Genomic DNA, 25385 nt, shown 5'->3' with positions numbered 1-25385 from the left:
ACCTCATTATAAAGAATCTGGTTTAATGTCTTGGAATCTTGGACAAACCCATCTGTAAAAAATTAAAGAAATCTCTTGGCAAGTGAAGCTATGTTAAAACCTCAATGCAAACCTAAATGACACCTTGTCCTATGGATCTCATGAGTAGATCCTTAAACACCTTGTTATGAGGAGATAATGAGGCTTGATCAGTGAAGAAAATGGAACTTAATGAAATCATTAAAGCTTCTGTTAACAAAATGTCCAATTTTTTCTTTTTTTCCCCCTACCGTTTATTTTATTTTCATGATGCTTTTAAGAACCCAGGTCTCCCAAATCCTTCCAAGGAAGCTAGAATCAGCCAAAAGGGGGTGGGCAAGCATTTGAACAAGAAGGGGGCAGCAATGTAGAATCATAGAACAGTTTGGGTTGGAAGGGACCTTAAAGATCATCTAGTTCCAACTCCCCTGCCATGGGCAGGGACATCCCACTAGATCAGGCCCAAGGCCCCATCCAGCCTGGCCTTGAACACCTCCAGGGATGGGGCAGCCACAGCTTCCCTGGGCAACCTGTGCCCGTGCCTCACCACTCTCATGGTGAAGAAATTTGTCCCAATGTTTAGTCTAAATCTTCCCCCCTCCAATTTAAAGCCATTCCTCCTTGTCCTATCACTACATTCCCTTGTAAAAAGTCCCTTCCCAGCTTTCTTGTAGCCCCCTTATGGTACTGGAAGGTTGCTATGAGATCTCCTCAGAGCCTTCTCTTCTCCAGGCTGAACAAGCCCAGCTCTCTCAGCCTGTCCTCGTATGGCAGGTTCTCCAGCCCTCTGATCATCTTCGTAGCCTCCTCCTGTCCTGTTCCAACAGCTCCATCTCCTTCTTATGTTGAGAATTCCACAACTGGACACAGGACTGCAGGAGAGGTTTCTCAAGAGAGGCAGAGAGGAGCGGAATCACCTCCCTCGCCCTGCTGGGATTTTTTCCCCCACCCTGCGATGGGGAGAAGGGAAACGGGGAGGTAAACACCTGGCGGAGGGCGTGCGGGCGCCCCCCCCCCCCACTTCTCTCCCAAATCCCCATCCCCGGCCGCAAGCGGCCTCACCGGGGCCCAGAGCTTCCCCCGCCCCGAGCGGAGGGACCGAGGCTCCTCCTCCTCCTCCTTCCTCCTCCTCCTCCTCGCGGCTATATACGGGTGCGCGGCCGCTGCTTCTCCCACTCGCCGCCGCCCCCGGGGCTGAGGAGCCGGCGTGGCCTCCGTCCCATGGCCCTGGCCGGGACCTGACCGCCCCTCCGCCATGAAGACCATCATCGCCGCCTACTCCGGGGTGCTGCGAGGTGCGGGGGGAGCAGGGAGGGAGGATGCGGCGGTGGGGACGCAGCATCCCGGCGGGGCGAGGGGCGAGGCGGGGAGGGAGCAGCGCCGGCAGCCTCAGCTTTACCGCATTCCCCTTCCTCCTGCCTGCAGGAGAGGGCATTGAGCAGGGAAACCTTTACGCGATGGCTACGGTTTTTCTTAGGGGTGAGGATTACGGCTCTCCGTGCAGGTTTTGGTTTTTTGGGAAGACTGGGCTGCTTTCCTGAAGCCGCTGCAAAGGGCTCTGGTTTATCTAAGGGAGTTTTCACTCTGGCAAAACGTGGGTGTGTGGCACTTGCTTCAGAAATGAGCCTTTCCTTTTCCCCCTTGTGATGGGAGGAAGGAAAGTGTAGTAATTTTTATCAACACCGTACAGCCGGTGAAATTCACTGTTGCATCCTCATTTTGTAATGTCATGTTCCTCATGCCTACATCAACAGAGAAGAAAACAAGAGTATCACTATTTTGAATGGCCTAAAGCTCCACTAGGGGAGGTTCAGGCTGAACAGCAGGAAAAAATTTTTCATGGAACGGGTCATTGGAGCAGGCTGCCCGGTGAGGTGGTGGAGTCACCATCCCTGCAGGTGTTTAAGGGATGAGTGGATGAGGTGCTGAGGGGCATGGTTTAGTGTTTGATAGGAATGGTCGGACTCGATGATCCAGTGGGTCTCTTCCAACCTGGTGATTCTATGATTCTATTTCTATTTTAACGGAGAGTTGAAGATTTGGTGCTGAAGCAAGGCTTTATGTTGGGAGGTAGATCCAAGCTTTTGTAGCCCTCCATGCTGTAAGTCACTTTCTGGGTGAGTGGAGCAGGTTGGGTGTTATGGGCAGAGCTGCTGCAGACACCGAACGCATCCTGCTGCAGGTGGAAACAAGCAGGTTAAAGATGTTGGAGGGACAATATGTGAAATCTCAAACTGCAAGCTCCCTTGCGTGCTTGTGAAAGCAGCTGTAGGGATCTTGCAGGAATAAACTCAACAAGTCTAAATATTTTCCTTAGTAGAGCCTTGTGCTCCTCCTGCAAGGGTCTTTGTCTAGAGGTCTTAGGACTTGGAAATAGTGGGTCTGTGCAAGGAAATGCACTCGGACAGCGGTTTATCCTATGCCTTACGGAGGGTCCTTGATTAATTGCTGCCTGTGTTGCAAAAGGCTTTCTGCCCTGAAAAAAGCAAACTGCTAATTCCTCCTGGGATGAAGCTAATGATTTGCTTAATCAACTAGCCAAGAAGACCTGAACCTGGTGAATTAACCCCTGAGCCCTTGCCTTTACACGGTATCCTGCCCAGTCTTGTGTGTAGAGCTACTGGTGTTAGTATCTATCGGAAAGATGTAACACCTGCCAATGTTAGAGGTGGATCTGTAGGATCAGTTGTCAACCAGTTGAGGAGGAGATCTGCATGTGTTCCCCGTGCTCAAATCTGGTCCTTAAAGTAACTTAGCTTGTTTACATAACTAGCAGAAGACAAGTGATGTTTTGATATGAAGTCATTTGAATTAACAGCATGTGAACTGTTAAATTGAGAGTTAACTGTGAGCCAAATATAGAGGATAAATCATTCAGGAGACCTATAAAATATGTAGGGCTGACCTGAGAGAGCAGTGGCCACCTTGTTGGCATGTTAATGATGGATCTAGGACACGTGCATAATTCAAAATGGAGTGTGGTTTAGGGACAGTGATTGGCCTCATCTCTAGATAATCCTGCTTAGCGATGGGAAGCTGTCTTAACTCTCCTCAGGTCAGTTTTCCTCTGAGGCACCTCGTGGGGGTCCTGCGGTGATATTTGTGCTTCCTTACTCATTTCTTCACATGCTTCTGCCTCAAGAGGTGGGAGATGTTGCCTTGGCGACTACAGCATCCACCAACGCAACCCCTTGCTGGTTCTGTAGCCTGCCATGGGCAACAAAGCGCAGGACCAGCTTCAAAGCCTGCCTGTTCAAAGCAAAAACTGGGTGCTTGACAGAGTTGTTCAGACACAGGCTAGGCTTTGGGGATGGTGATGTGGGTCCCTGCAGATCAAGTGCTGGGCAAAGGTGATGTGGTGCAGCAGTTCACGCATAGGATCTCACATGCCCTTTGCTCATGTTGGATAATTCTCCCCCTACACATGATATTTATAGCAGACCTGCTAGACTTTTTTTTCTACTGCCCTGACCATCTTTTCTGAGTATCTTGACTGTGCAAAGGGCTGACTTTTGTGGGGTGAAAGCTGAATGGCTCATAGCGTCCTTTGGCCTCCAGTCTTCTTGCTTGCCTGGCACCTGGCTTTGTCCCCGTGCCTGTGAATTTGGCTGAAAGACTGTATTCTATTTAAAAACAAATGGAAAACTGTTCAGGCATCTACCTCTATCCAATTCTGGGTGTATGCAGGACAACTTTCTTGGACACTAACCCAATACTACAAAAATTTGAGCAGTCTTGGATCAGTGCCTAGGGTTGAATGATGCTTTGAGACACTTTGGTTGGGTAGGAGGGGTTGCCATCTCCTCAGACCTGACCCACTTTGGCCATAGGCTATCCAGACGCTATCCTCCTTGTGTTTTGGCAAAGCAGCAAGGGGGTGTTCTGTTCCCCTGGGGAAGGATGTTAGCGTAGCCAGAGCATTTAAAGTCTATCCTTTGCACAAATATCTCCTCTTACCTTGTTTCACCTTGCAGAAGCTCCTTCTCACTTATGTTTTGGCTGGACTGTGGCTAAAAGCTTTAGGCAATACCGAACTCCAGTAAGGTGGAACAAAATTGTAGAATAGCTCAGGGTGAGGAAAACAATTGTGCTCAGCTTTATCTTGGAGTTAGTCTTATGCTACATCTGAGGTTGGGCAGACCTAATATCTGCTTGGGGGAGGACCTTTGGGCTCCTGTCTTAGGATTGTCATCACTGCTAGCTGTTTTGTGGTGTCTCCTCTTGACAGAACTGCTTGGGAGCAAGAGGCCTGGACTTGCTTGTGTCTGACCCCTTCTTTTAGAACAACTACCTACGCTTTGCCCCTGGGCACACAATGAGATGCAGAAAAATGGTTCACTATCTTATGTCTAGAGCTATTAAGTCTCAGTGACTTAAATCTAAAACTGCTTGTCTGATTTAGGACAGCTGGGTCTACACTCATATTACCTCACTTTGACCCACATATAGCTTCTACTGTCAAGGCTGAAGGCCAAGTTCAGTGCTGCAAGTAAATGTAGATCTAACATGAGATAAATGTCATAACAAATTTGTTTTTGCTATGCAGAATCCCAGCTCCTTTCCAGTGGGGCTGAAATAAATGTTGTCACATGTCCCTCTTAACTATATTGTTGACCTCCAGTGATAGGGGTGTTTTTTCTGCAGATAGTATGAGATTATTAAATAGTCTCCTAGAGCATGAGCAAACTTCTAGTCAGCTGTTTATAGGGCAGGATAACCATACGCCACACTGGTAATTTGTTTTTCTCTAATGAATGATTCACTATCTGATAGCACTAACAAAAAGCTGGAAGTGCAGAGAGCTTGTGCGCTGCACCTGAGGCATATGAGTAAAGCTAGGACCCAGAATAACTTGTGTTGCTGAAGGGGCTTTACAAATGTCGCATTTGATGTAGCAGCTTGGAGTGCAGACTCCTGCTCTTGCATGGGAGGCTGGATCCTCACAAGTATCCTAGTAGTGGTCTGTTTAGCCAATCTAGCTTTGTTACAGCTCTGATGTCAGCTTGTCTGCCAAATACATAGCTCAAAATGTCAATTTGCACCTTATGCTTTGGAGGGGCTCAGCTATGCTACATCTAATTCAGTTGCTGAATGTGATGCAGTACAATTCTTGGCTGAGAATTAATATGCTAATTGTCTTAAAGGAAACAGGTGATGCATGGTTTAACAAGCTTTTATGTGTATTTTTAAATATCTGTAACACTTCCTCACATCTAATTTATGTGACTGGTATTTAATTAACTGCTGTGAATTGGGTTTTGTGGTGTCCAAATGTGAAGACCTGTTAGTCTACTGAGACCTTTAGGTCTGTCTCCCTGCCTGGGTAAATCATGGTGTTTGAGTGCATCATCTGAAATAAACTGTGCTGGAAACCAGATGTTGTGCCTGTCTGAGCCTGTGTTGCTGGTGAGTGAGATGCTTGGTCAAACCCTTCACTGACTCTAGGATCTCCTTGGTAGCATATCTTGTGCTTGCCTCTGGCTGCTGGAATCAAGTGAGGGTACTTAAGCCCATGGCCAGCTGGGACACAGCTGGTGGCTGTCACTGAGCTTCCTTGGAAGGCTGCAGATGGCTGATTTCACTGAGCAGCAGAGAGGTCTCCTGGAGAAGTTGCTTTTGGCCATCTCTGGAAGTAGCATTCTTGAGCCATGCATTGCTTTGTGCAGAAGTACTCCAGGGCATGAGTTGCAGTGCAGGTGGACAGGGCTTAGGATCTTGGATGAGACCAGGAAAGCAGTTGCAAAGATATCTACTGTGTAGATGTGTGTTGTGAAGGGTGTGGTTCTAAACAGTCAGGCTGTCCAGTTCTGGAACAGGTGCCCTGGAAAACATTCCAGGGTCAACCAGCTGTCTTCAGCAGTAGAAGGTGGAGGTCTGTTTCTCCAGGATTCAAAATTTCTTTGGGAAAAAACTGATACAAGTGATACCAAAGGCTGGGGTATACAGTATTCTCAAAGTTAATGATAGGTATGTCTAATGGGCCTTATTAAACTTGGTTATTAGGCTAATTGTGTTCTTTGAAAGTGAGAGAAACTGCCTTTCCTGTGCTTCTTTGGGTTTTTAATACATGAATGATGCTTGATGTGGGCTCACAAAGCTCTTAAAAAGAAATCTTTTCTTTAAAGAACTGAAACGAAGTATCAGTGTTAGCTTATTCTGCTGTGGCTGAGTCTCTCCAAGCCCCCCACATTTGTTTTCAATTCTCTTCTGCCGTGGCACTAGCACTAGTAACTAGCCTGGCTCTCAAGATACTGGAGTGCCTTCCCAAAAATGCCTCCTGGCTGCTTTGCGCCCTTTCTTCTTTAGCTGTAGCTTGAGTGGAAGTTGAATACACAAGGTGTTAAGTCTGACACTAGGAACAGCAAGTTCAGGACTGGCTGGAAAAGGCTGTCTTAGCACTAAAATCTATTTGCCCAACCTGTACTTGATGCACTGGGTCCATCTGGAGTGTACAGGCTGCTGCAAAGGTAGACTGTGTGCAGGCAGATGCACTTGCTAGATAACCTCTGCCCATTCCCACAGACCCCTCCATTGCCACTGGATGACTTTTAATGTCTTTAACTGGGAGTTAAATGCTAATATTGTTTGGCCCATGGTAACTACTGGCTTTTCTGTTGTTGGAAATGTAGATCTCTGCAAAGGATGTTTTTGCTTTCAGTAAATAACTGACCCAGGACACCACTTGTCCAAGGGCAGGTGCTCAGCTGTCTGCCAAACCTGTGCCTTCCCTCTGTCTACAAGAGTTGAATGTTGCCACAAAAAGCTGAATGCGGTTTAAGAAACATGTTGACAAGTTGACTTATGTTACCCAATACTAGTCTATTTACAGGGCTAGCAATGCATACGATTTCTTAAAGCATCTAGAAAATGCTGAAGTACAAATTCTTATCTGGAGAAATAAACAGTTGTTCTCTTTGGGAGAAGAGGGTATGGATTTTTCTGATCCAAGGCTGGAATGTGATGTTCTAGTAGTGTAACTATAGGTGCTGGAAGGATAAATTACATGGGGCTGGGCTTTTGTCGTGGATCACAAACAATCTCGAAGACTTCTGGCTGATTTTGAGGACATAGTGGCATCACTGGCTGTATCCCTGTTGTTAAAAGGTCCCTTTATTCGAGTATTGAACAGTCTTCAGGACGTATGAAGTCTGTTCCATGTGCAGTTTTTGTAAATCAGGTTTTTGGGATAGCAAGTTCCTAGTGCTGCATTAGAGGCTGCCCATAGGCTGTGGCCTCTCAGTGGGAATAACAAATTTGTTGCCCTTGGACAGATGAGTCTGACTTTAAAAAACAGGGTGGAGTTTCACTCACCCCAAATTTGGGCATTTATTGTCAAATGTTAAGAGCTGCAGCACAGGATTTCTGAGTTGTCCTGCTTGGGCACTCCAGTGTTGCACCTCAGTGTGTGGTGGTAATTTAACTCATCAGCATGTTGCATCTTAAACTGGGGAATTACATCATTAAGAGTGACTTCAGCATATAGCATGTTATCTTAAAGATCTGCCTTCAACTTGAGCTGTTCCTTCAGACTGGGTTGGTGTTGTGGGCTTTAGTCTACTGGCAGTTGCAGTGACATGATTTATCCTTCACCAAAACTTGGTCTGCTTGGGGTAGTTAATGCCCCATAATTGCTGTGATTGTTCATTCAGTGTAGATTAAGCAGAGCCAAAGATCTGAGCTAGGTGGGCTGGCTCTGGGTTTCTAGATTCTGCAGACTCAGGTGTGGCTCCTGGTCCATGTCTTTTTCTAGCAGAAACATTTAGGTGTGTAGCTTTCAGTCCTAGGGACTGTGCTCAGGCTTAACATTAAATGGCATTTAACAGAGGGAGCGAAGAAGCTGCAAAACTAATACAGCAGTTCTACAGATGCAGCTACTGTGTGTTAATCCTATTACTTAGTCTATCAGCAAGGGCAACAGCAAAGACTGCAGAGATGCTTTGCATATTTAAAGGCTGCATTAGTGAAACCTGCTTTGTAGAAACTACCAAAACTACAATACCTTCTATATCTAGAGGAAAGCCTCTTCTCTATCAAACTTTCATTTGACTAAGCGTGAGCACTTGCTATGGTATCTCAAGTATCAGTGTCATGCCTTGGCAGCAACGGCAGGGACTGAACCCATTCAATATAGTAGCTGCTTAGCAGCCTTGCATCCCTTCTGTTTAAGGATCAGCCTGTTATTAGAAAAGGAAACGTATAAACGCACATCTTTGTAGGCCAGCAGTTTGATTTGTGTTTTACCCAGTTATGGTGCTTGTGTAATAAAGTAATGAAGAGAAGTGAAAGTAAACATGCTTGCAAGTGCTTCTTTTTGAGATTGTTAAGCGTCCACACAAATGCTGCAGTGGGTTGCTCATAGAAGTAGTCTTTCATTTTGGTATTTAACTTGCTTCTCCTTGCTTGAATAGCTTAAACCTCTGAGAGGAGAATTCAACTTCTCTTCCTCATTTACTACTTTAGAAACACTGATAGTTTTAACTTATCCTTGGAGCTGTGAATCCCTAAGGTTGTGGGGTGAGATGTTGCTCAGCTAGCAACTTTGGGCTGTGCTGTGTAAGGCTGGAGTGCAGAGCTTTCCTTGAACATGCACGCAGGAGTTGTGCAACGGACCTGGTGAAGGGTGGATGAGTAACAGGTCAGGCCAAGGCCTGGTTTGTGCTTGCCTGTGGTTTGGGACAGTTGATCTTTGTCTTATGGTGAACTAGTGGGTTTCCCTATTATCGCATGCTACTTCCAGGACCTGGCAGTTGGAGGTGGTGTGCATGTTAGGACCATGTGTGAACGTACTCTGCACTTTTATGGTCAAGTGAATATAGGCTTGCTCAAGTGGGGACTGGTGTTCCCCATTAATCTCCTCCGGCATCCCCCAAACAGCTGGATGTTCACAGATGGCAGCCCTTCTGCTTCCAGGATGGCTAGACTCCATAGAAAATATTAGCCTCTGACAAGCCTTGCTTTGAAAGCAAATTGCACAAACATTGATTTAAGATCTCGTATTTGAAAGGAAAATAGTTATCTTTGCTCAGTGTGCAAATGTAACTTCATTTCTGTTCCTTTTTCTTAGGCACAGGATCAAGCATTCTTTCTGCTCTGCAAGACTTGTTCTGGCTTTCTAAATCCAAAGTAGAGAAACAACTCCAGATCATCTCTGTGCTGCAATGGGTTCTCACTTTCCTTATCATGGGTAGGTAACACCATCTGGCCTAAACAAAGCCTTTTTTTCCTTAATTCTGGAAGAGGTTTAATGCAAAAATGTTAACTTTTACCTAAGCGTTAATTACTGGATGTGCCCTGCATCACATAGGACAGTTTCTGGGGTGCAGGGATGTTGTAGAACAATTGCTTTGTTTGGTGTTTAGGCAACGAATGACTTTACCTGGCTCTAGAAAACCATAGGAGCTACAGAAAGACCTGCTGATTAACTCATTTGTCTACCACACAAATTAGACTGAAGCAATTGGAAATCTCTCCCTTGACTCATTCATGGGAATGTCCCCAGAGAAGAAATTTCTTAGAAGCAAAGGATAACTGATGCAACTGATTGCAACAAGAGTGCCTTTCTCTTGCTTATTCTCTCTCCAAGAAGTACCAGAGATGGGCAAAAAAATGTATGTTAGACCAGTAACAGAAGTATCTGAACAGTCTGTACTACTTTGTGAACTCTGAGGCTGCTTTGCTCAATAGCATTGTTGATAAAAGCACTGTAGGAAGATGCTGATTGCAGTCAGTCGATGTCTTACTGTTCCTTCCCAGTCTAGTTGGTTTTAATGCCAATAGCAGTTGTAGGTGATCTCTGGCACCATAGTGGGGTGGCTGGCTTAGAGCTAGTGTAACATGGAAGATTTGTGTAGCTGTGAAAAACACGGTTTGCATGGGTAACAAATCTCAATGCTGGTGAAATCTCACTGTTGCCTGGTGGAGCATTTGTCCTACCTGGAGATCTTATAGAAGAGATACCTTGAGAAACCATGAAGGGAGGGTTGAAGTACTTCAAATCGGGTAGCTTTGGAGGAAGACATCTCAATTCTACATACGGGGTTTTTTAGCTAAATAAGATTTAATTGAGGATTAATGACAACAGATTGAGACTAAGACTTCAGTACAGAAGGGTCAAAAGGCAAGGGACCCTTAATGCAAGTGTAAATGCAGACCAAAATATGATGCAACCTTGTTTTCTTCTTTCTTGACCTATCCAGGTGTTGCTTGCACTTTAATCCTCATGTACATACTGTGCACAGATTGCTGGGCGATTGCTGCTCTATATTTAGCCTGGCTGGTATTTGACTGGAATACACCAAAGAAAGGTAAATATTGCAGAGTAGATTCATGCTGTTTAAGTGTCCCTGTCTTAGTATTTGGACAAAGAAGCACTTCCATATAATGTGTGACTTCCCTTCTTAGTGGGACTTGGTTGAATCACTGACCAAAAGCACTATACAGTGAAGTATACAAATGCCATCCCTCAGTATAAGCAGTGACTGCAGGTTTTATTGATGCTGGGAGTAATACAGGATAGTGTGCACTAATACTGTACTGGTGCTGGTTTGTAGCAACGCATTTGAGGCTTAGATTCTTCCTATAAATCAGAAAGATCCACGTTAGCACTCATGGTCTTGCTGTTCTCTGCAGTTCTTGCAAGGTTCACATTGTGGCATGACTATTAAAATGTCATTCCTTTATGGAGTCAGTGTTGCTGCAAAGTAAGCAGAAAACTTATTTCAAAAAACACACAGAAAATGGCTCTGAGACCATGCTACAGCAATGGCAAGAAGGTTTGATGGCAAGTCCTTTTGTAGCTGCATTAGACAACTCCCCATTGCTTCAAGACCAGTGAAATTGTCCAGGATCTTGGCCTTCCTTCCCCAAAAGATGAATCTGAGGTTAACATTGAGCTGCTTCTAGCTTGAAGTGTCCATTGCCCAACTACAGCGGAATACCAAGTCATATCCTACTCTGAATTTGTTGTCAGGCCTTAATTAGCTTGAAGTATCCTGAAGTTCTGGGAATGGATAGTTTCACTTGATTTTAGTGAGATTTGGGTGTCCTGCTCCCTTAGAGGACTATGATTGTTGATTTTTTTTTTTTTCTAGTGAGATAGCAACTTATCTGGAATCCTCTAGGCTTTTTGGTGGGCACTCATGTGGGAAAGAGCTTTAAAAACATGATTTCATTTTCCCCCCTTCAGGTGGAAGAAGATCCCAATGGGTGAGAAATTGGGCTATATGGAGGTACTTCAGGGATTATTTTCCAATAAGAGTAAGTAACAGTTAACTCTATCCATTGGGACTTAATGGTTTTAGGCTAGTTGTAATAACCCTTGCGGAGATGTTGGACCTACATTAGCCTATGCATGACACTGAACTGTAAGCAGGACATGGCTTACTTACAATTGTCATACTAGTGCTTGGATCAGCTATGGTTATAAAATCTGAAATGCATCATCAGTTCTGGTATCATGGTTTGTAGGAGATGCTTGTTCTGATGGCTTTATCACCAGGCTTCTTGAAGCAATCACAATCTTTGCAGTAAGGCTGCATCACTGATTTGTGCCACAGCAATCAGCTGTGCCTAGCTCTGCCTCGTTCCCCTCTTGTACATCTAGCTTAGTTGTGGTCTGTTTTCCAGTTATGCTCTAGGGCACCATTATGCTGGGTAAGAATAGCTGAGAAACCTGTGCCTCACAAGTCCTATCACTTCACTGGGAGCAATGAAATTGGCTCCCAGGTCTAGCATCTTTGGGGAAAGAGGGTTTTGCAGCAGTGGGAATAGCACCAATTCTGTCTTGTAACTTGTTCACCTTCTGCTCGATTTTCCCTGCTAGTTCAGATGAGTTGCAGACAGCAGACAGAACTGCCAGTCTGCTCTGGGGGCTGCAGAATTAGCTGAAGGACTTGGAGAGGAGCAGAAGCCAAATTCAGCTAGGAGGGAACTTGATCCTCTTTGGAAAGACACACAGCTGAAAGGATGGTTATGTAAGGCTGTCAGCAAGTTTTATTCAGCCTGAGCAAAAGCTGGGGACCTTGTCATGGCTTTTGAACTGCCCTACCCTAAGATAGTCCAGCCTCAGAAGGCAGTAGGAAGTCCAATTCCAGCGGGATATCAAAGTGGTGCAGACTGAATTCTTCCTTTGCAAAATCACTCAAAATTTTGGGGTGCCTGACCATGCTTCTGGTGAGCACTTTTGCTGCAGTCTTGCTGCTGTTAACAGGTAATTCTTGCCAGGTGTACATGTAAAAAGACTCAAACTGCACAGAGTGCAAGTGACTGGCTGACCAAGGTCTCGTAGCTAAAGGAGAACAGAGAATGTTCTAGTATGGGAGGGCCTGAAATGGGTAGTCCCCCAATACCAAGTTCTCAGTACTGCAACAAGCCCTGCCTTCTTGATATTGCTGAAGGCTAAAATGAGCTGGTGTCTCTGGAGGGCTTGATTCAAGAGGGTCATCAGTCATGACTGGTCCGCTTGTAAACCTTCAAAGGAAAGGTGAAACTTAGCCCCATCTTCGTGGAAATGTGCTCAGTGCCAGCCATGTGAGTTAGATCCACTGTCTAGATACTAGAGATATTGGAAGCTTGTCAAAAGATTGGGTTGTTCAAGTAGGTTTAGATAAGGGATTGGGTAGATAAAGTAAACCTCTGGGTTTTTTTAGGTGAATAGTTGCTAGTTCACATGGTATGTTTGTGAAAATTCCCTATGGCTGCAATTCCTTTGTCACTAGAGGGGTGGGGTCGTGCAAAGTTTACAGACCCCAGTAGTAAATTGTATGCAAATGCATGTATGAGGGTTGACGGCTGTGGGGTAACTCCTGCATCTGCTGTGGAGAGACAGTCAGCTGGCTGTTAAAACCTGCTACAGGGATCATGGGGCTGTGAGGTGCTGGACCTGGTTGCCTGCAAGTATGGGCATGAATATAATCTCTTATAAGGAGTGGTATTAACCACCAGAATGCCATGGGTTTGAACTTCCTAAAAGGATGGGGATTCCTTGGATGAACTATTTACCTGTCTTCAGACAAGAGGGAGACTGGTCTAGAGGTGGTGGCTACTTTAAATCTTCTGTCTGCAAAGTCCTGTTGTCTGGATCCTGAACTGTCTATGTAATCATAGAATAGTTTGGGTTGGAAGGGACTTTAAAGACCATGTAGTTCCACCCCCCCCTGCCATGGGCAGGGACACCTCCCACTAGATCAGGCTGCTCAGAGCCCCATCCAACCTGGCCCTGAACACCTCCAGGGATGGGGCAGCCACAACTTCCCTGGGCAACCTGTGCCAGTGCCTCACCACCCTCATGGTGACGAAATTCTTCCTTATGTCTAGTCTAAATCTGTCCCCCTCCAATTTATACCCATTTCCCCTAGTCCTATCACTACAAGACTTTGTAAGGAGTCCCTCTTCAGCTTTCTTGTTGGCTTGGCAGAGCTTTATCTCTCTGGCTTGTAGTTTGTTGGGGAACTCACCTGTCATATCTCATGGGCACCATGAGAGCAGGTCACACCAGTGACAACCTTATGAGTAGTTCTTGTAATGCTAAACTCAGCTCAGTGGCTGTGGTTCTGAAGGCCAAGGTTTCCTTGTACCTAGCTCATGCAAGATCAGTCTTGAGTTTGCAAACTGGATCTGGCCTGACTGAAACAGCACCAGTACTGACATCTGACAAAGCTGTATGTTAGAACTTGTAGCTAAGTCTGCTACATTCTTCCACAGTTTTACCTGCTGGCATCAGGTTTACTTGATCAGAGTAGCTGCATAAGAGGCAGGCTTGGCTCTGACATTTTTTATGATTATGCTTGGTCTTTACCTGAGTCAGCACCAGTAGGACAATTGTACAGGTATCTGGAGATGATTTGGTCATGTTTTATAATACCAAGTGGATTTGAAAACCAGCCTGAATCTAGCTCAATTCCTCAGCATGAGCAGAGGTATTCACATTCACTGGGGCTTCATACAGCTGCTCTGAGAGTAATAAGCTATTTAGGGCACTAGAAGCTTAAGTTTGTCTGCTGCTTAGTGGCTGGCCTTGTAAATAGTGCTTTAAGCTAAGCAATGCATGAAGTGGCTGAGGAAATTTCTAGTGAGCTAAATCCTGGTGTTGAACTGCCACATAAGACCTGAGCTCTTGCAGGTGTGAGCTTAGTCCTGTGTGCCTGGCTGGACTCAGTCCAACTGCTGCAGAGGCAAGAGGTCCCAGCAGCCACCTGAGCACATCCTGCTGATCTGAGGATGTCATGTGGGGGGTACCACAATCTAAAGGTTGTCTTTAGGTGAAGAAGTCGTCACCTGAGCATGTGAGCACAGCTACTGCTTATCTCTGTAGGTAACAGCACTTCAGATAGCAAGGACTGAAGACCTTTGGCTCACTTTTTGTCAAGCAGTGAGCATTTCAGGTGTGCACTGTGAGACCTTATCAGTCTCCTGCTGAGATGGGAGAGCTTGCAGTGTGTCAGAGCAGGGACTGCTGCAAAACAGTGACTTTCTTGCAACATTTTATCTTGCTTGGCTGGCTTCCTGGCAAAGCGTCTTTTAGTTGTAGATGACTTATGGAATGGAAATGGAAACTTTTGCTTCACACATGTGATGTAGTGTGATGGTAATATTGAGAGCCTACAGGGGTATTCAGGTCCTGGCCTGCTGGGAAGGTGAGATAATTTCTTCCATAGGGCTTCTGAGTGTGATGCAGCTAACTGCAATTGTTCAATTGTTTTGCAAGTTTATATGCTCTCTGCTCTTGCTCGGATCCTGCAGGATGAGTTCTAACTTGCAGCTCTCCGCATGCTTCTGTAGTCACTGTGCTGCTCAGCTTGCTGGTAGGTTGAGCACCCACCCACTCATTTTCATCCTGCTCTTTGCTGGCTCCGGGTGCTGAGCAGCAGTGTCTCTGCAGTCCCTTTACACTTGAATATGCTACTTACTCATCCTGTTTCTCCAAATTAAATAGGCAGTACTATTACATGGGTGTATCTGGCACTCAAATATTTACACTAGTTCTTCCACAATTGCACTCCTTTATTGTTTCTGTTATAGATCTGTTTATAGAAATGTTATTGCAATGGCAGGTGGATGGACCTTTGCTCCCACTGCAATGGGTTTGGTCTAGGACAGCAGCTGGGAACGGGAGTGTTGGTGCAGTGGGGTGAAGGTCCAGCTTCAGTCCCAGCTCTGCAGTTCCCAGGCTGGCATGCACCATGGATGTGCTTCAGCACATGGATGTGCTTGGAGGCACTAAGCCTTCAAGGACCTGAGGTCAGTGAGACTAGAGAAGACCTTTTTAAGAGGAAAGGTGCAAGAAAACTAGCGAGTGATTAGCCTCCTAAGGAAGTCTTCAATATGCTTGAGACTAGAAATAAGTGATTACAGCACTTCAAAAATTCCTGCTTCTAGGTTAAATTTAGGGGTCTGTAAAGTCTCTGCTTTTGGCAGGTCACACCTGGGGTTGAGTTTATGCATTAGCAGATCCAAGACCTGCACCACTTGCAGATAAGTGCACAAACTTGTCTGGTGCCTGCAGTCCTTGGTTACCCTGTCTTGACTCGGGTTCAGGAAGGCAAGTTCATCTTCTGTGAACCTTCCTGTTGCGAGACTGCCTGTGGAGGGCAGTGGCAGCCTGCATGGGACAAACTGCTGGGGGAAAGTGTGTATATATGAATATCAGACTGACTTTCAGATCTGTAAATCCCTGTTGTGAACACTTGATTCTCATTGAGTCCCCAGTGCTGCTCAGGTATTCCCCTTCTTGCTTATCTTAGTTGGGCTGTGCAGGTGAGTTGGTTCCCTGCACAACCCTTGCTTTGCTTCTGAATTTCTTGCACAAGTGGCGTGGAGTGAGTGTGGTAGGTATCACCAAGCAGGGTAAATGGAACCCTCTGCCTGCATAACAGGAGGTCTTGGAAAGCAGACAAAGTGATAGCTTGGCTGGGAGTTGCATAAGATATAAAAGCAATGGGCTCCACTGGGATCTGTGTGTCCTTATATGTGGAGGGGCTGGAGCAGGGTGCTTGCCATGGCTGGCAGCAGAACAACATGTCTTCTGTATGAGGGCAGATATGTGGCTTGTCTCACAAATGCCTCATGCCTCAGAGTAGCAAGGACAAACCCTCTGTTTCAGCTGGCTTCCTCTTAAAGCAGCTGTGCTTGGTGCAGATGAAGAATGAAGCTCAGAGCCTGGAAATCCCCACCCTGCTCAGACAAGAGCTCTAAAGAGTGTCTGCCACTGAGCAAGAGCTGAGAGATGGAGGGTTTGCGTACTGTATCATTGCTTTTTCCCCTGCAGTCTGTCAATCTGTCCTGGAGAGTGGTTTCCAGTCTAGTCTGGGGTACTTGTTTGCCCTAATTGGTTGAGGGAGGTGTGAAAGCCAAGTTGCCTACTAATTGGGCAAGAAGAGGAAGGGGAGAAAGGATGACTAAGTGTGACACAGGCTGTGGGGTTCTACAGAGCTGCTCAACCACAAGCATCTGCACATGCTTCCTGGAGCCCTAAGTGACCTCAAAGCTAGAGGAAAGTTTGTAGAGGGGCAGTCAACTTGCTTAACCTGCTTCTCTCATGCCTGTATTGCAGCTGCTGTCTTAAATAGCACAAATGCAGTAGCCTTATCGAGGGACAGTGGTGGGAACGTGGGGAAGAGGGAATCAAATTTCTGGGCACTGCTTCAGTGTGTCGCAATGGCACTTCAGCTCCATGTAGCATGATTCAACAAAAAAGGACTTGCTTGATTACTGCCAAAGCACTTCTTGGCCAAGGCAGTGGGATATGTAATGCTGATGTGACATCTTGGAAATCTGTGGGTATTTTTCCTATAGGAGCTGACAGTGACCTTTACATGCACAGTTTTGGGAATGGGGAGCAGTTGTTTATTGCCTCAGATTGAGGGTGCAGCTGGGGCTTGTAGGTCCTGCCCTGGTCTGAAAGCTACTGGGGTGTTGCAGTCAGCAGAAACTGGTGCCACTGCAGCCTGAAAAATTTTGAATTTGATCTCTGCTTTCAGAGAGTGATGCAGCAGTCCTGGTGTATGCTTACTTTGTTTGTATACTGCTAGGGAAAGGCGCTCTGATGCATGAGACACTGCTGTTACTTATAGCATCAAAAGAGCCTGTGGCACTTGTACCAGGGCATGGGTTATGCTGTGCGTGACGAAGACAGCTTTGGAGTGTCCGTGCTGTGTGAGCAGATGAGTAAATGGTTAGGAACATTGCACAATCCCAAACCAATATGATCACTGCTCCTGCAGCATGTCCTGCAGAGACTGGAGCCCTGCTGTGGATGGCTTGAGGTGTCTTGTTGGCCCTTTGGCATATAGGCTAGAGCAAAACCTCTGAAAGGAGAGATAGTTTCCATTGGTAAGCCACCCTTCTGCATGTTTTCCCCCTTCAAGGGTGGCCAGCAGGCATATTAAGTGCTTGAGTCTTTTTTTCAGGTATTAAGCAGACTTTCTTCTGTTACAGGACACTTTTTTTTGTTTTTTTCATTCTTCCCCCCATACCCCACCCAATACTGGGATGTGAGCCACTAATGTGCTGAGAGAGGGCCTGGAAGGAGGCGTAGCTATGGCTGCAGGGCCATGAAGAACTCGGTTGGTTTGGGCAAGAATACTTTTGGGATTAGTGGAGGAATGGGGCACAATCTACTGCAACCCAACCCCTATTCTTGCTTGGATGGCAGTCTTGTGTCTAAGATCAGCCTGTTTATTCAGCTCAGTCTGCGTGAGGAACTGAAATCTAAGTGGCTGCTCTTACCACAGTCTCTGAAATGCAAGACAGCCCACACCGTCAGTGCTTAGGCTGTGACGAGAGAGACAAAAGGTGGTGACTTTGACTTTTTTCTCCATTGTTTTTCTATTACCTGAAAATGTCTGTCTTCATGTGAGCTCACTCTTTTCTTTCCTAGCTGGTTAAAACCCATAATCTGCTGACCACCAGAAATTACATTTTTGGGTACCATCCACATGGCATCATGGGCTTGGGTGCATTTTGCAACTTCAGCACAGAGGCCACAGGTGTTGGCCAGAAATTCCCTGGGATTCGACCATACCTAGCTACCCTGGCTGGGAACTTCAGGATGCCTATTTTGAGAGACTACTTAATGTCTGGTGGTAAGTGCAAGAGCAATTTCCTCCACCTTCTCATGCCTTTTCCTCTGAGCTGTCTTCCCCTCTTACAACTGAAAAGCTGTGGCAGAAGCTCACGTAGCCACTTCTCTCTGATAGCATCACGTTGCTTTCATATAGTTGTCAAGAGGAAGCGGTGAAGAAATGTGACTAACTTGGGCTGCAGGGACTGCTGCTACTCTGAATTCATCCTTAACTCATACTATCACGGAATATCAAATTGAAAGGAACCTCAAGAATAATCTGGTCCAACCTGTCTTGGCAAAAGCATAGTCTAGGCAAGCTGGCCCAGTGCCTTGTCCAGTGGTATCTTAGGTTTTCAGTGTTGGAGAGAACTTAAGGGTGTCTCCACAAAGGTTTTAACATCACTTGGGAAGTGATAATTCCCTCAATATTGTTTTGTGGACGAACCACTTCAAGTGAAATCCTAACAAATATTACTGTGCCAATACACATACTTAGTTGATTTACAACCAACTGTTGCATATTGCAATGTTTTACAGCCTGCTAGAGATTAGAGTTACAGTAAGGATCCTAAGGTATGAAGAAATGGCTATTAAAAATTATATACTGTGTGAATATGCAATAAGAGCATAATTCAGCAGCTGCCACTTGTCTACATGTCTGGTTGCATTTTCTGGAGGAAGGATTTCAATGTTGAGTGCTGTGAGTAGGTATAATCTCCTTCTGCTAACAAGTGTGAAATGGCTGAGCATGAATCTGTGCTGCCCTGATAGCCAGGGCTGTGTAGTCAGTGAGTCTTCATGTGGAGAATGGAAGAAGTGCAAAGGCTTCTGTCTGTCCTTTTAGAATAGCAAGCATAGCTTGAGCCTTTCAAAGGAAACATGGTCAGGGAGAATTATAACTGTGTTGAAAGAAATGGAGTTTTAATCTCCAAATCCAGCTGAAATTTCAAGTGAGGTCTACTCCCCTGAGGTCTGGAACTGGGATTAGTTCGTGACCTTGATGCCCAGAGTTTCAAGATGCACATGGAGGCTTGCAGACTTGCTCTGTGTAATTCCACAGGGCCCATTCATAATTTAGTTCTTGGTTCAAGTGATGACAATCATGAGATGTGTGGAATTGACTTCTAAAATTAAATTGTGTAATACTGCCCTTCCCAGGTTTCCTCTTTCATTGGGCTGAATAGGATCCCTGGAGTGGGGACTGGTAGGGGTTGCTTGTTCAAGTCGATGTGCTGTGACTGGTAGTTGTCACAGAACCAGAACTACTGACAGTCAGAGGTGGAATCGCAACTAGCAAAAATTTACTTTGGAAACTAGGTGTCCATACAATGTATAGGTTTGTATGTCACAGGGACTGGCCCAGACTTTGTAATGGAATGGTAAAGATCACTAAGTGCTGACAACACTGTTGAAAGGATAACCTAGAACTTTTAGGGTTTTGAGGGTGCAGGGAAGGATCCTATAGTGTGTTCACTGGCCTGTTAAAGTGAGGGTGTTCAGACCTGATGTCTGTGACAGGTGTCCCTACCATGGGGACGGCCTCATGCTGCAGGCTGTTGCTTCAGGAGGGGACCCAACAGCTCCTGATGGGGGCTCCATTCATACCAAAGTTGGATCGGGATTTGCGATTATATGGTTATGACACTTATTGGTTGGAGTGGTCTCTGAGGCAGTGGGGTTTGCAACTTGAGTCTTGCCACCTGCACCATGAGTCAGGCCAACTCCCTGGCAGAGACAGGAGCACCTGCCACAGTAGTGCAGTCCTGTCCCTTGCAGTGTGGGGTGGGGCGAAAGACCTTTCCAGAAACTCATCTTAGAGTATGGAATTAATTGAGCACTCTGTCCTATACATCTTTTCCTTCCCAGGAGGACAAAGGATTGAGTTCTCACTATGCAACAGAACTTTTTTTTTAACTAACCTGTAAAATAGGTCTGTCACTGGAAGGCTTATCAGTTTATTCTTTGTATCACTAAAACATCCTCCTAAAGGAAGACCTATTCCATATTTGGTTTTCCTGAGAAACTAGTAAAATTCAGACTCTCGTGCATCAAAACACAATCGCTTTGCTTACCCCCTAAGGATAAACCAGTTGACTTGGAGATGTTTTAAACAATTGCTTTGGCATCACTAAGCACAGAGGAAAATCTTTTAAGTCTTTTGTGTTAAGGGCAACTTTTTGAGATCTGGTGTTGGAGTTTGTTTATGACCAAGTTCAGTGCTGTACAGGTCTATGAACTGCTTGTTTAGCTGAGCAGCAGGTTGCCTGATGCTGTACCTAACCTACTATGACCACGGGGAAGTTGTACAATCCAACTTTCAATCAAGGCACAAATGTTTTGGCACAAAGTATGGCTGGTGTCTTCAAGATCCTCTTAATTTTGCAGCTTGACCCTTATTTCTCTTTGATGTGTAGGTATATGTCCTGTGAACCGTGACAGCATAGACTACATCTTGTCCAAGAATGGCAGTGGTAATGCCATCATCATCGTGGTTGGAGGAGCAGCGGAGTCCCTGAACAGCACCCCAGGGAAGAACTCTGTGACACTGAAAAACCGAAAAGGATTTGTGAAACTAGCTCTACGGCACGGGTAAGAGGCAACCTCAAAGTCAGAGCAGTACTGCTAGCATATGAAAGGTGCTTTTATCCCCTGAAGCAGCTGATGTCTTAGATTCTCCTTTCTGCAGTCTTGCTGTGTTGTGTGGATGTACACTCAGAGCATCAGACACATGAGCCTGTCCTGTCTGCTGCCCTTGAGCAGGGGACTGGGGCAAAAAGCCACCTCCTTGGGCAGCCTGTTCCAGTGCTCAATGACCCTTTCTGTGAAAAATTTTTTCCTAATGTTCAGCCTAAACCTCCCCTGGTGGAGCTTGAGGCCACTCCCTCTCATCCTGTCCCCTGTCACTTGGGAGAAGAGGCCAGCACCCCTCTCCACAACTTCCTTTCAGGTAGTTGTAGAGTGATAAGGTCTCCCCTCAGCTTCCTCTTCTCCAGGCTAAACAACCCCAACTCTTTCAGCCGTTCCTCATAAGGCCTGTTCTCCAGCCCCCTCACCAGCTTCGTTGCTCTTCTCTGGACTCGCTCCAGAGCCTCAACATCCTTCTTGTGGTGAGGGGCCCAGAACTGAACACAGGATTCAAGGAGCGGTCTCACCAGTGCCAAGTACAGAGGGAGAATAACCTCCCTGGACCTGTCAAGTCTGACTTATGTCAGTACATTGTGCTGCAGACAAAGCTCCAGCCAGTAAAATCTGCAATTGTGCAGCCTGAAAAAGTACACAACACCGAGTGTGGTGCTGTAGCATTGACTGCAGACCAGGGGTGTGAGGTACTAACATCTTTCCTTCTTTTTAGTGCGGACTTGGTTCCTGTCTACTCTTTTGGGGAGAATGAAGTGTTCAAGCAGGTGATCTTTGAGGAGGGTTCCTGGGGAAGATGGGTTCAGAAGAAGTTTCAGAAGCACATTGGCTTTGCTCCATGCATCTTTCATGGCCGTGGCCTCTTTTCCTCCAACACCTGGGGCTTGTTACCTTACTCAAAGCCCATCACTACTGTTGGTAAGATCTTGGTTATAAACATGCTATGTGCTCCTCTATGTAGTAACATACTTGAGTCTATGCACTACCCCTATTCTAGCTTGGTCTTGGAGTCTTGACTACACAGATCTGTTTTCCTGTCTGTATGAAACCTTCCAGCACAGCTAATGACCTAGAGTTTCTAGAGGCTACAAGCCTTCCATCGTGCTCTGCTGCTAGACAGGTTTTGCAAGTGAGCTGCTCTGGGAAAATAATGATTAACTGCTACCTTCGTGCATGATTAAGGTCAGAAGCAGCCTGCCCCTCCCACACTCCTAGAACTGGAAATGTGATGCTGCCTGGTAGGCGAACCTTAAAGCCAATCTTAAAACTTGCCTTTAAGTCTTCCAACCCAAAGCAGCAAGACTTTAAGGGAAAGAATTTTGTGCTTCTCTGCTTTTGCAGCATGTATAGGAAAATGCATGAGAACTGCAGCTTTCCTGTTAATTGAGGGATTTATTGTTCTGTCTAAATGGAAGCAAGTGGGACTTCCCAGTCACCTTGCACAGTTGGGGCTCTGCACTGCTGGCATTTGTGTAGCTAACATGCATCTAGGAATCACTGTAGATGTGATGAGGGTCCTGATGGTGGGAAAACTGTGCCTCAGAGGCTAGCAAAACTGGGAGGAATTGGGCAAACCTCTGCTATAATGGCAAGCTGTGCTGGGGTGGACATGCTGAACTACCATACCTGTGGTCATAGAGGACAGATCATCTCCAGGCTGTACAGAAACATTCAACCTAACATGTGGATCTTTTCCTCTTTTTATTAGTTGGGGAACCCATCACCATCCCCAAAATTGATAATCCATCCCAGAAGGAAGTGGACTTCTACCACGGCATATATGTGGACTCCCTGATCAAACTCTTTGACAAGTATAAGAGCAAATTTGGCCTGCCAGAGACTGAGGTCTTGGAAGTCAACTGAAGAGACTGGCTCAGCAGCATCTCCTTCTCTCGGAATCAACACACCTTCTCCAGGAGTCCAAGCTGTCACCATCTACTTGCAAGCATATGTGGGTGAATGTGTCTTTCAAAGAAGGTGTTTAAAGTATTGCTAGACCACTTTTAAAAAATAAATGGTTTTACTTTGGATAAACCCCATTACAAATGTCTTTCTATCAAAAAAAGCACAACTCTCCATTGCTGTAAGGATTTGGATGGGAGAAATGATTACCTTTTGTAATCTGCTGTATAATGCTGTTGGATTGCCAGCAATGGATCAGAGGCGTTCCTACAGCTATTGAACTCACTAGCACAAGCTATTTTGGGAGAGTAGGATCGGTCTGGTTTTCAGTCAAAAAAACAACAGGTTGATTTGACTAGGATGGCAGTTGTACAAGAGCCATGTGGAGACATGGTTACATAGCACAAGGGCACTTCTGCTTTGGAAAAGCCACTTTTGAAAGCACAAGCAGGCTGCCAGATCCCCTGGTGTGGCACCTACTGTTGTGCAGTGCAGGGGACCAAAGGAAATGAGTCTGGTGGACCTTGATCCATACAGTGTGGTGGCTACTTTTGGTGGCTGTTGTTTCATTACATCTATTTTGAATGTCGGGTTAGAAGCAGGTCTGTCCCAGCTGCTGCTTGCACAGAGGTGTGTAGCTGGGGTTATGGGACTCCTTCATAGCCACACAACTCCCAGGGACAAGTTCTAGGAGCAGTGGGATGGTGCAATCGTGTGCCCCAGTGTTGCAGACCCTTAGGGTAGCCTGTAGGGGTAAATGCAGTGGGTCTATTCATGCAAATGTTTGGGATACCATTTGGGGAAAGCTAGGAGTAACTTCTGCCCAAAGATGGCTTTTAAATATTCCGTCCAGTGAATGTAAAGGAGTAGCCTTTCCATGCATAGGATCTCAAGCGAGTGACTTTTTAAAGTGTTTATAAAATGTCTATGTGGATATTAACACTGCTTGTAGTGAGATTTCTTCAGAGTACAATGTGTTTGTGTAAACCTGAAACATTGCACTACTTGCATGTCTGACTTGCCTTTTTGATGGTTCAGTTGAGTGTATTTTGCGCTCAAAAATGTGCCTTTTCCATGCAAGAGGATGGTACTTCACATTCCTGGAACTTTGCCTCTAAAGACAAATGTTCATCTGTCATTTGATAGACTATTGTATTACAGAGTATCAATTTTTGTACAAATTTCTAGAAATAAACTTGGGCAAAAATAGTGGGCTGCTTTGGTCTCTTTGGTGTTGCAGTGGCATGTGGCTGGGTTCATGTTACAGCAATTGTTTGTGTGATTGCAGCTGTGCTTTGGCTTTTACAGGAAGAAAACTGGTATGTCTGTCCAAAAGCAAACACTAATCTGTGCCCCTGAATGGGACAACCAGGATAGGCTAAGCAAATCTTTGGTTTTAGGGTGGATTTTTGCCTGTCAATGTATAAGGCAACCCTACATCAGTGGAACTCCTTCACTGAGTAGATAAAGGACATTCATGTCCTGTCGCTTCTCTCAGCAAATCTGGGGTTTGTTGCTGCAGAGCATGCAGAGCTGGATTGTATCCCTGGTCCTCAGCTGAGGAAATCTTTCTAGCTCTTGTCAGAGCCACCTACCCTTCCACCACTAGAGGTGCAAAGTGCTCCAGAAATAGCACATGCTGCTGTAAAGTTCATGTGGACTCTTTTAGTAACAAGTAAGGGTTTATCCTGTTGTCTCTTGGGCTGGGGCTGGCCTAGGAGAGGTCCATCAATACTGGCTGACCTCCACAGGCTGATACTGCTGTTCTTCAAGGTGAAAGCTAAACTTATTCTTTGCCCTTCTTAGGCTTGGGGAGTGGACTTTGGAAGCCTCCTGCTCTAGAAGGTGTTGCTAACCTCCCCTTCTCCCTGCTAGTAAAATGGATTTGCTTTTTTTGGTTTTCTGCTAGCCAACATCAAGGCTAGGTTTCCAGTGACTAGGCTGGAAATACACAGCAGAGAGAGCCATGAATGCTCTGTTCTCATTCTTTGGCACGAACTGGAGCAGGTCAGCTCTTGCAGACCTCTTTCAAACTATTTGTTCAATTATCAAGTTTAATATAAAAGTACAGCTGCTGCTTGCAAAACCCCCAAAGCAAGGGAAGGACCTCACTTAAGGTAAGGATCCATTCCTGCAAAGGGCTGCACTAATGAATGTCCTGTGGTTGTCCACACTGCAGTCAGAGCAGCTTTGCCCAAAACTCTTGGCTGTGCTGGAAGTCACCTTAATGAAGGTCTAACATGAGATTGCCACTGAATATTGACCTTTTCTACCTATTTACCACTAGACAATAAAAGGGCAGTTTTCCTTTGATCTAATCTTGTGCCCAAGGTACCAACATGGGACACTGTCCTTACTGAGCTCACGGTCAAATGACTCCTTCAAAGCTGATTTTCTGCAGCTGGTTTTCCCTGCTGTCACCAGTTTTAGGAGAATAGGGATAAGAGCCTTGACTAAACTTTGTTTCTGGCTTGTGGTAGGTTTAAGGATTTTGATTGAGCAAAAGGCTCACTGGGGTTGTCCTGCTACTGCAGGTACACTCCCTTGTGTATTTTCCTACTTATGCCCTTGCCTGGGTAACAGAGAAGCTTCTTGAGGAGGGGCTGCCTTTGATGTTAACAGCATCCAGAACAGAAGAGATGATACTGTGAAATAACTTTAACTTCTATTAAAATTTAGGTTATTACCTCTACCTCAGTGGTGACCATGCTACATGTTGCTAGGACAATGTCAGGATGGCACCACTATACTCTTTCCCCCTTTTTTT

General features: G+C 45.7%; 1 protein-coding gene across 1 annotated transcript; it reads left to right on the top strand.

Moving 5' to 3' along the window:
• Nucleotides 1-1170: 1170 nt before the first annotated feature.
• Nucleotides 1171-23827, top strand: DGAT2 (diacylglycerol O-acyltransferase 2). Its single transcript, XM_069883298.1, has 8 exons — nucleotides 1171-1313; nucleotides 9083-9202; nucleotides 10215-10322; nucleotides 11204-11274; nucleotides 17894-18098; nucleotides 20494-20668; nucleotides 21432-21634; nucleotides 22425-23827. Exons 1-8 carry the CDS (start codon nucleotides 1274-1276, stop codon nucleotides 22577-22579), a joined length of 1077 nt encoding a protein of 358 aa, XP_069739399.1. The 5' UTR covers nucleotides 1171-1273; the 3' UTR covers nucleotides 22580-23827.
• The last annotated feature ends 1558 nt before the right edge of the window (nucleotides 23828-25385 follow it).

The sequence above is a fragment of the Phaenicophaeus curvirostris genome, chromosome 1 (genome assembly GCF_032191515.1).
Source record: "Phaenicophaeus curvirostris isolate KB17595 chromosome 1, BPBGC_Pcur_1.0, whole genome shotgun sequence".
NCBI classification, from domain to species: Eukaryota; Metazoa; Chordata; class Aves; order Cuculiformes; family Cuculidae; genus Phaenicophaeus; species Phaenicophaeus curvirostris.
The sequence above is the reverse complement of the archived record's forward strand: the minus strand, read 5'-3'. Positions and strand labels throughout refer to the sequence as shown.

What these genes read in the sequence shown, in the direction of transcription:
- DGAT2 (XM_069883298.1), top strand. Translation starts at nt 1,274, where the DNA reads ATGAAGACCATCATCGCCGCCTACTCCGGGGTGCTGCGAG. An exon ending in AAACTAGCTCTACGGCACGG is followed by an intron (nt 20,669 to 21,431) that starts GTAAGAGGCAAC and finishes CCTTCTTTTTAG; the next exon opens with TGCGGACTTGGTTCCTGTCT. An exon ending in AAAGCCCATCACTACTGTTG is followed by an intron (nt 21,635 to 22,424) that starts GTAAGATCTTGG and finishes TCTTTTTATTAG; the next exon opens with TTGGGGAACCCATCACCATC.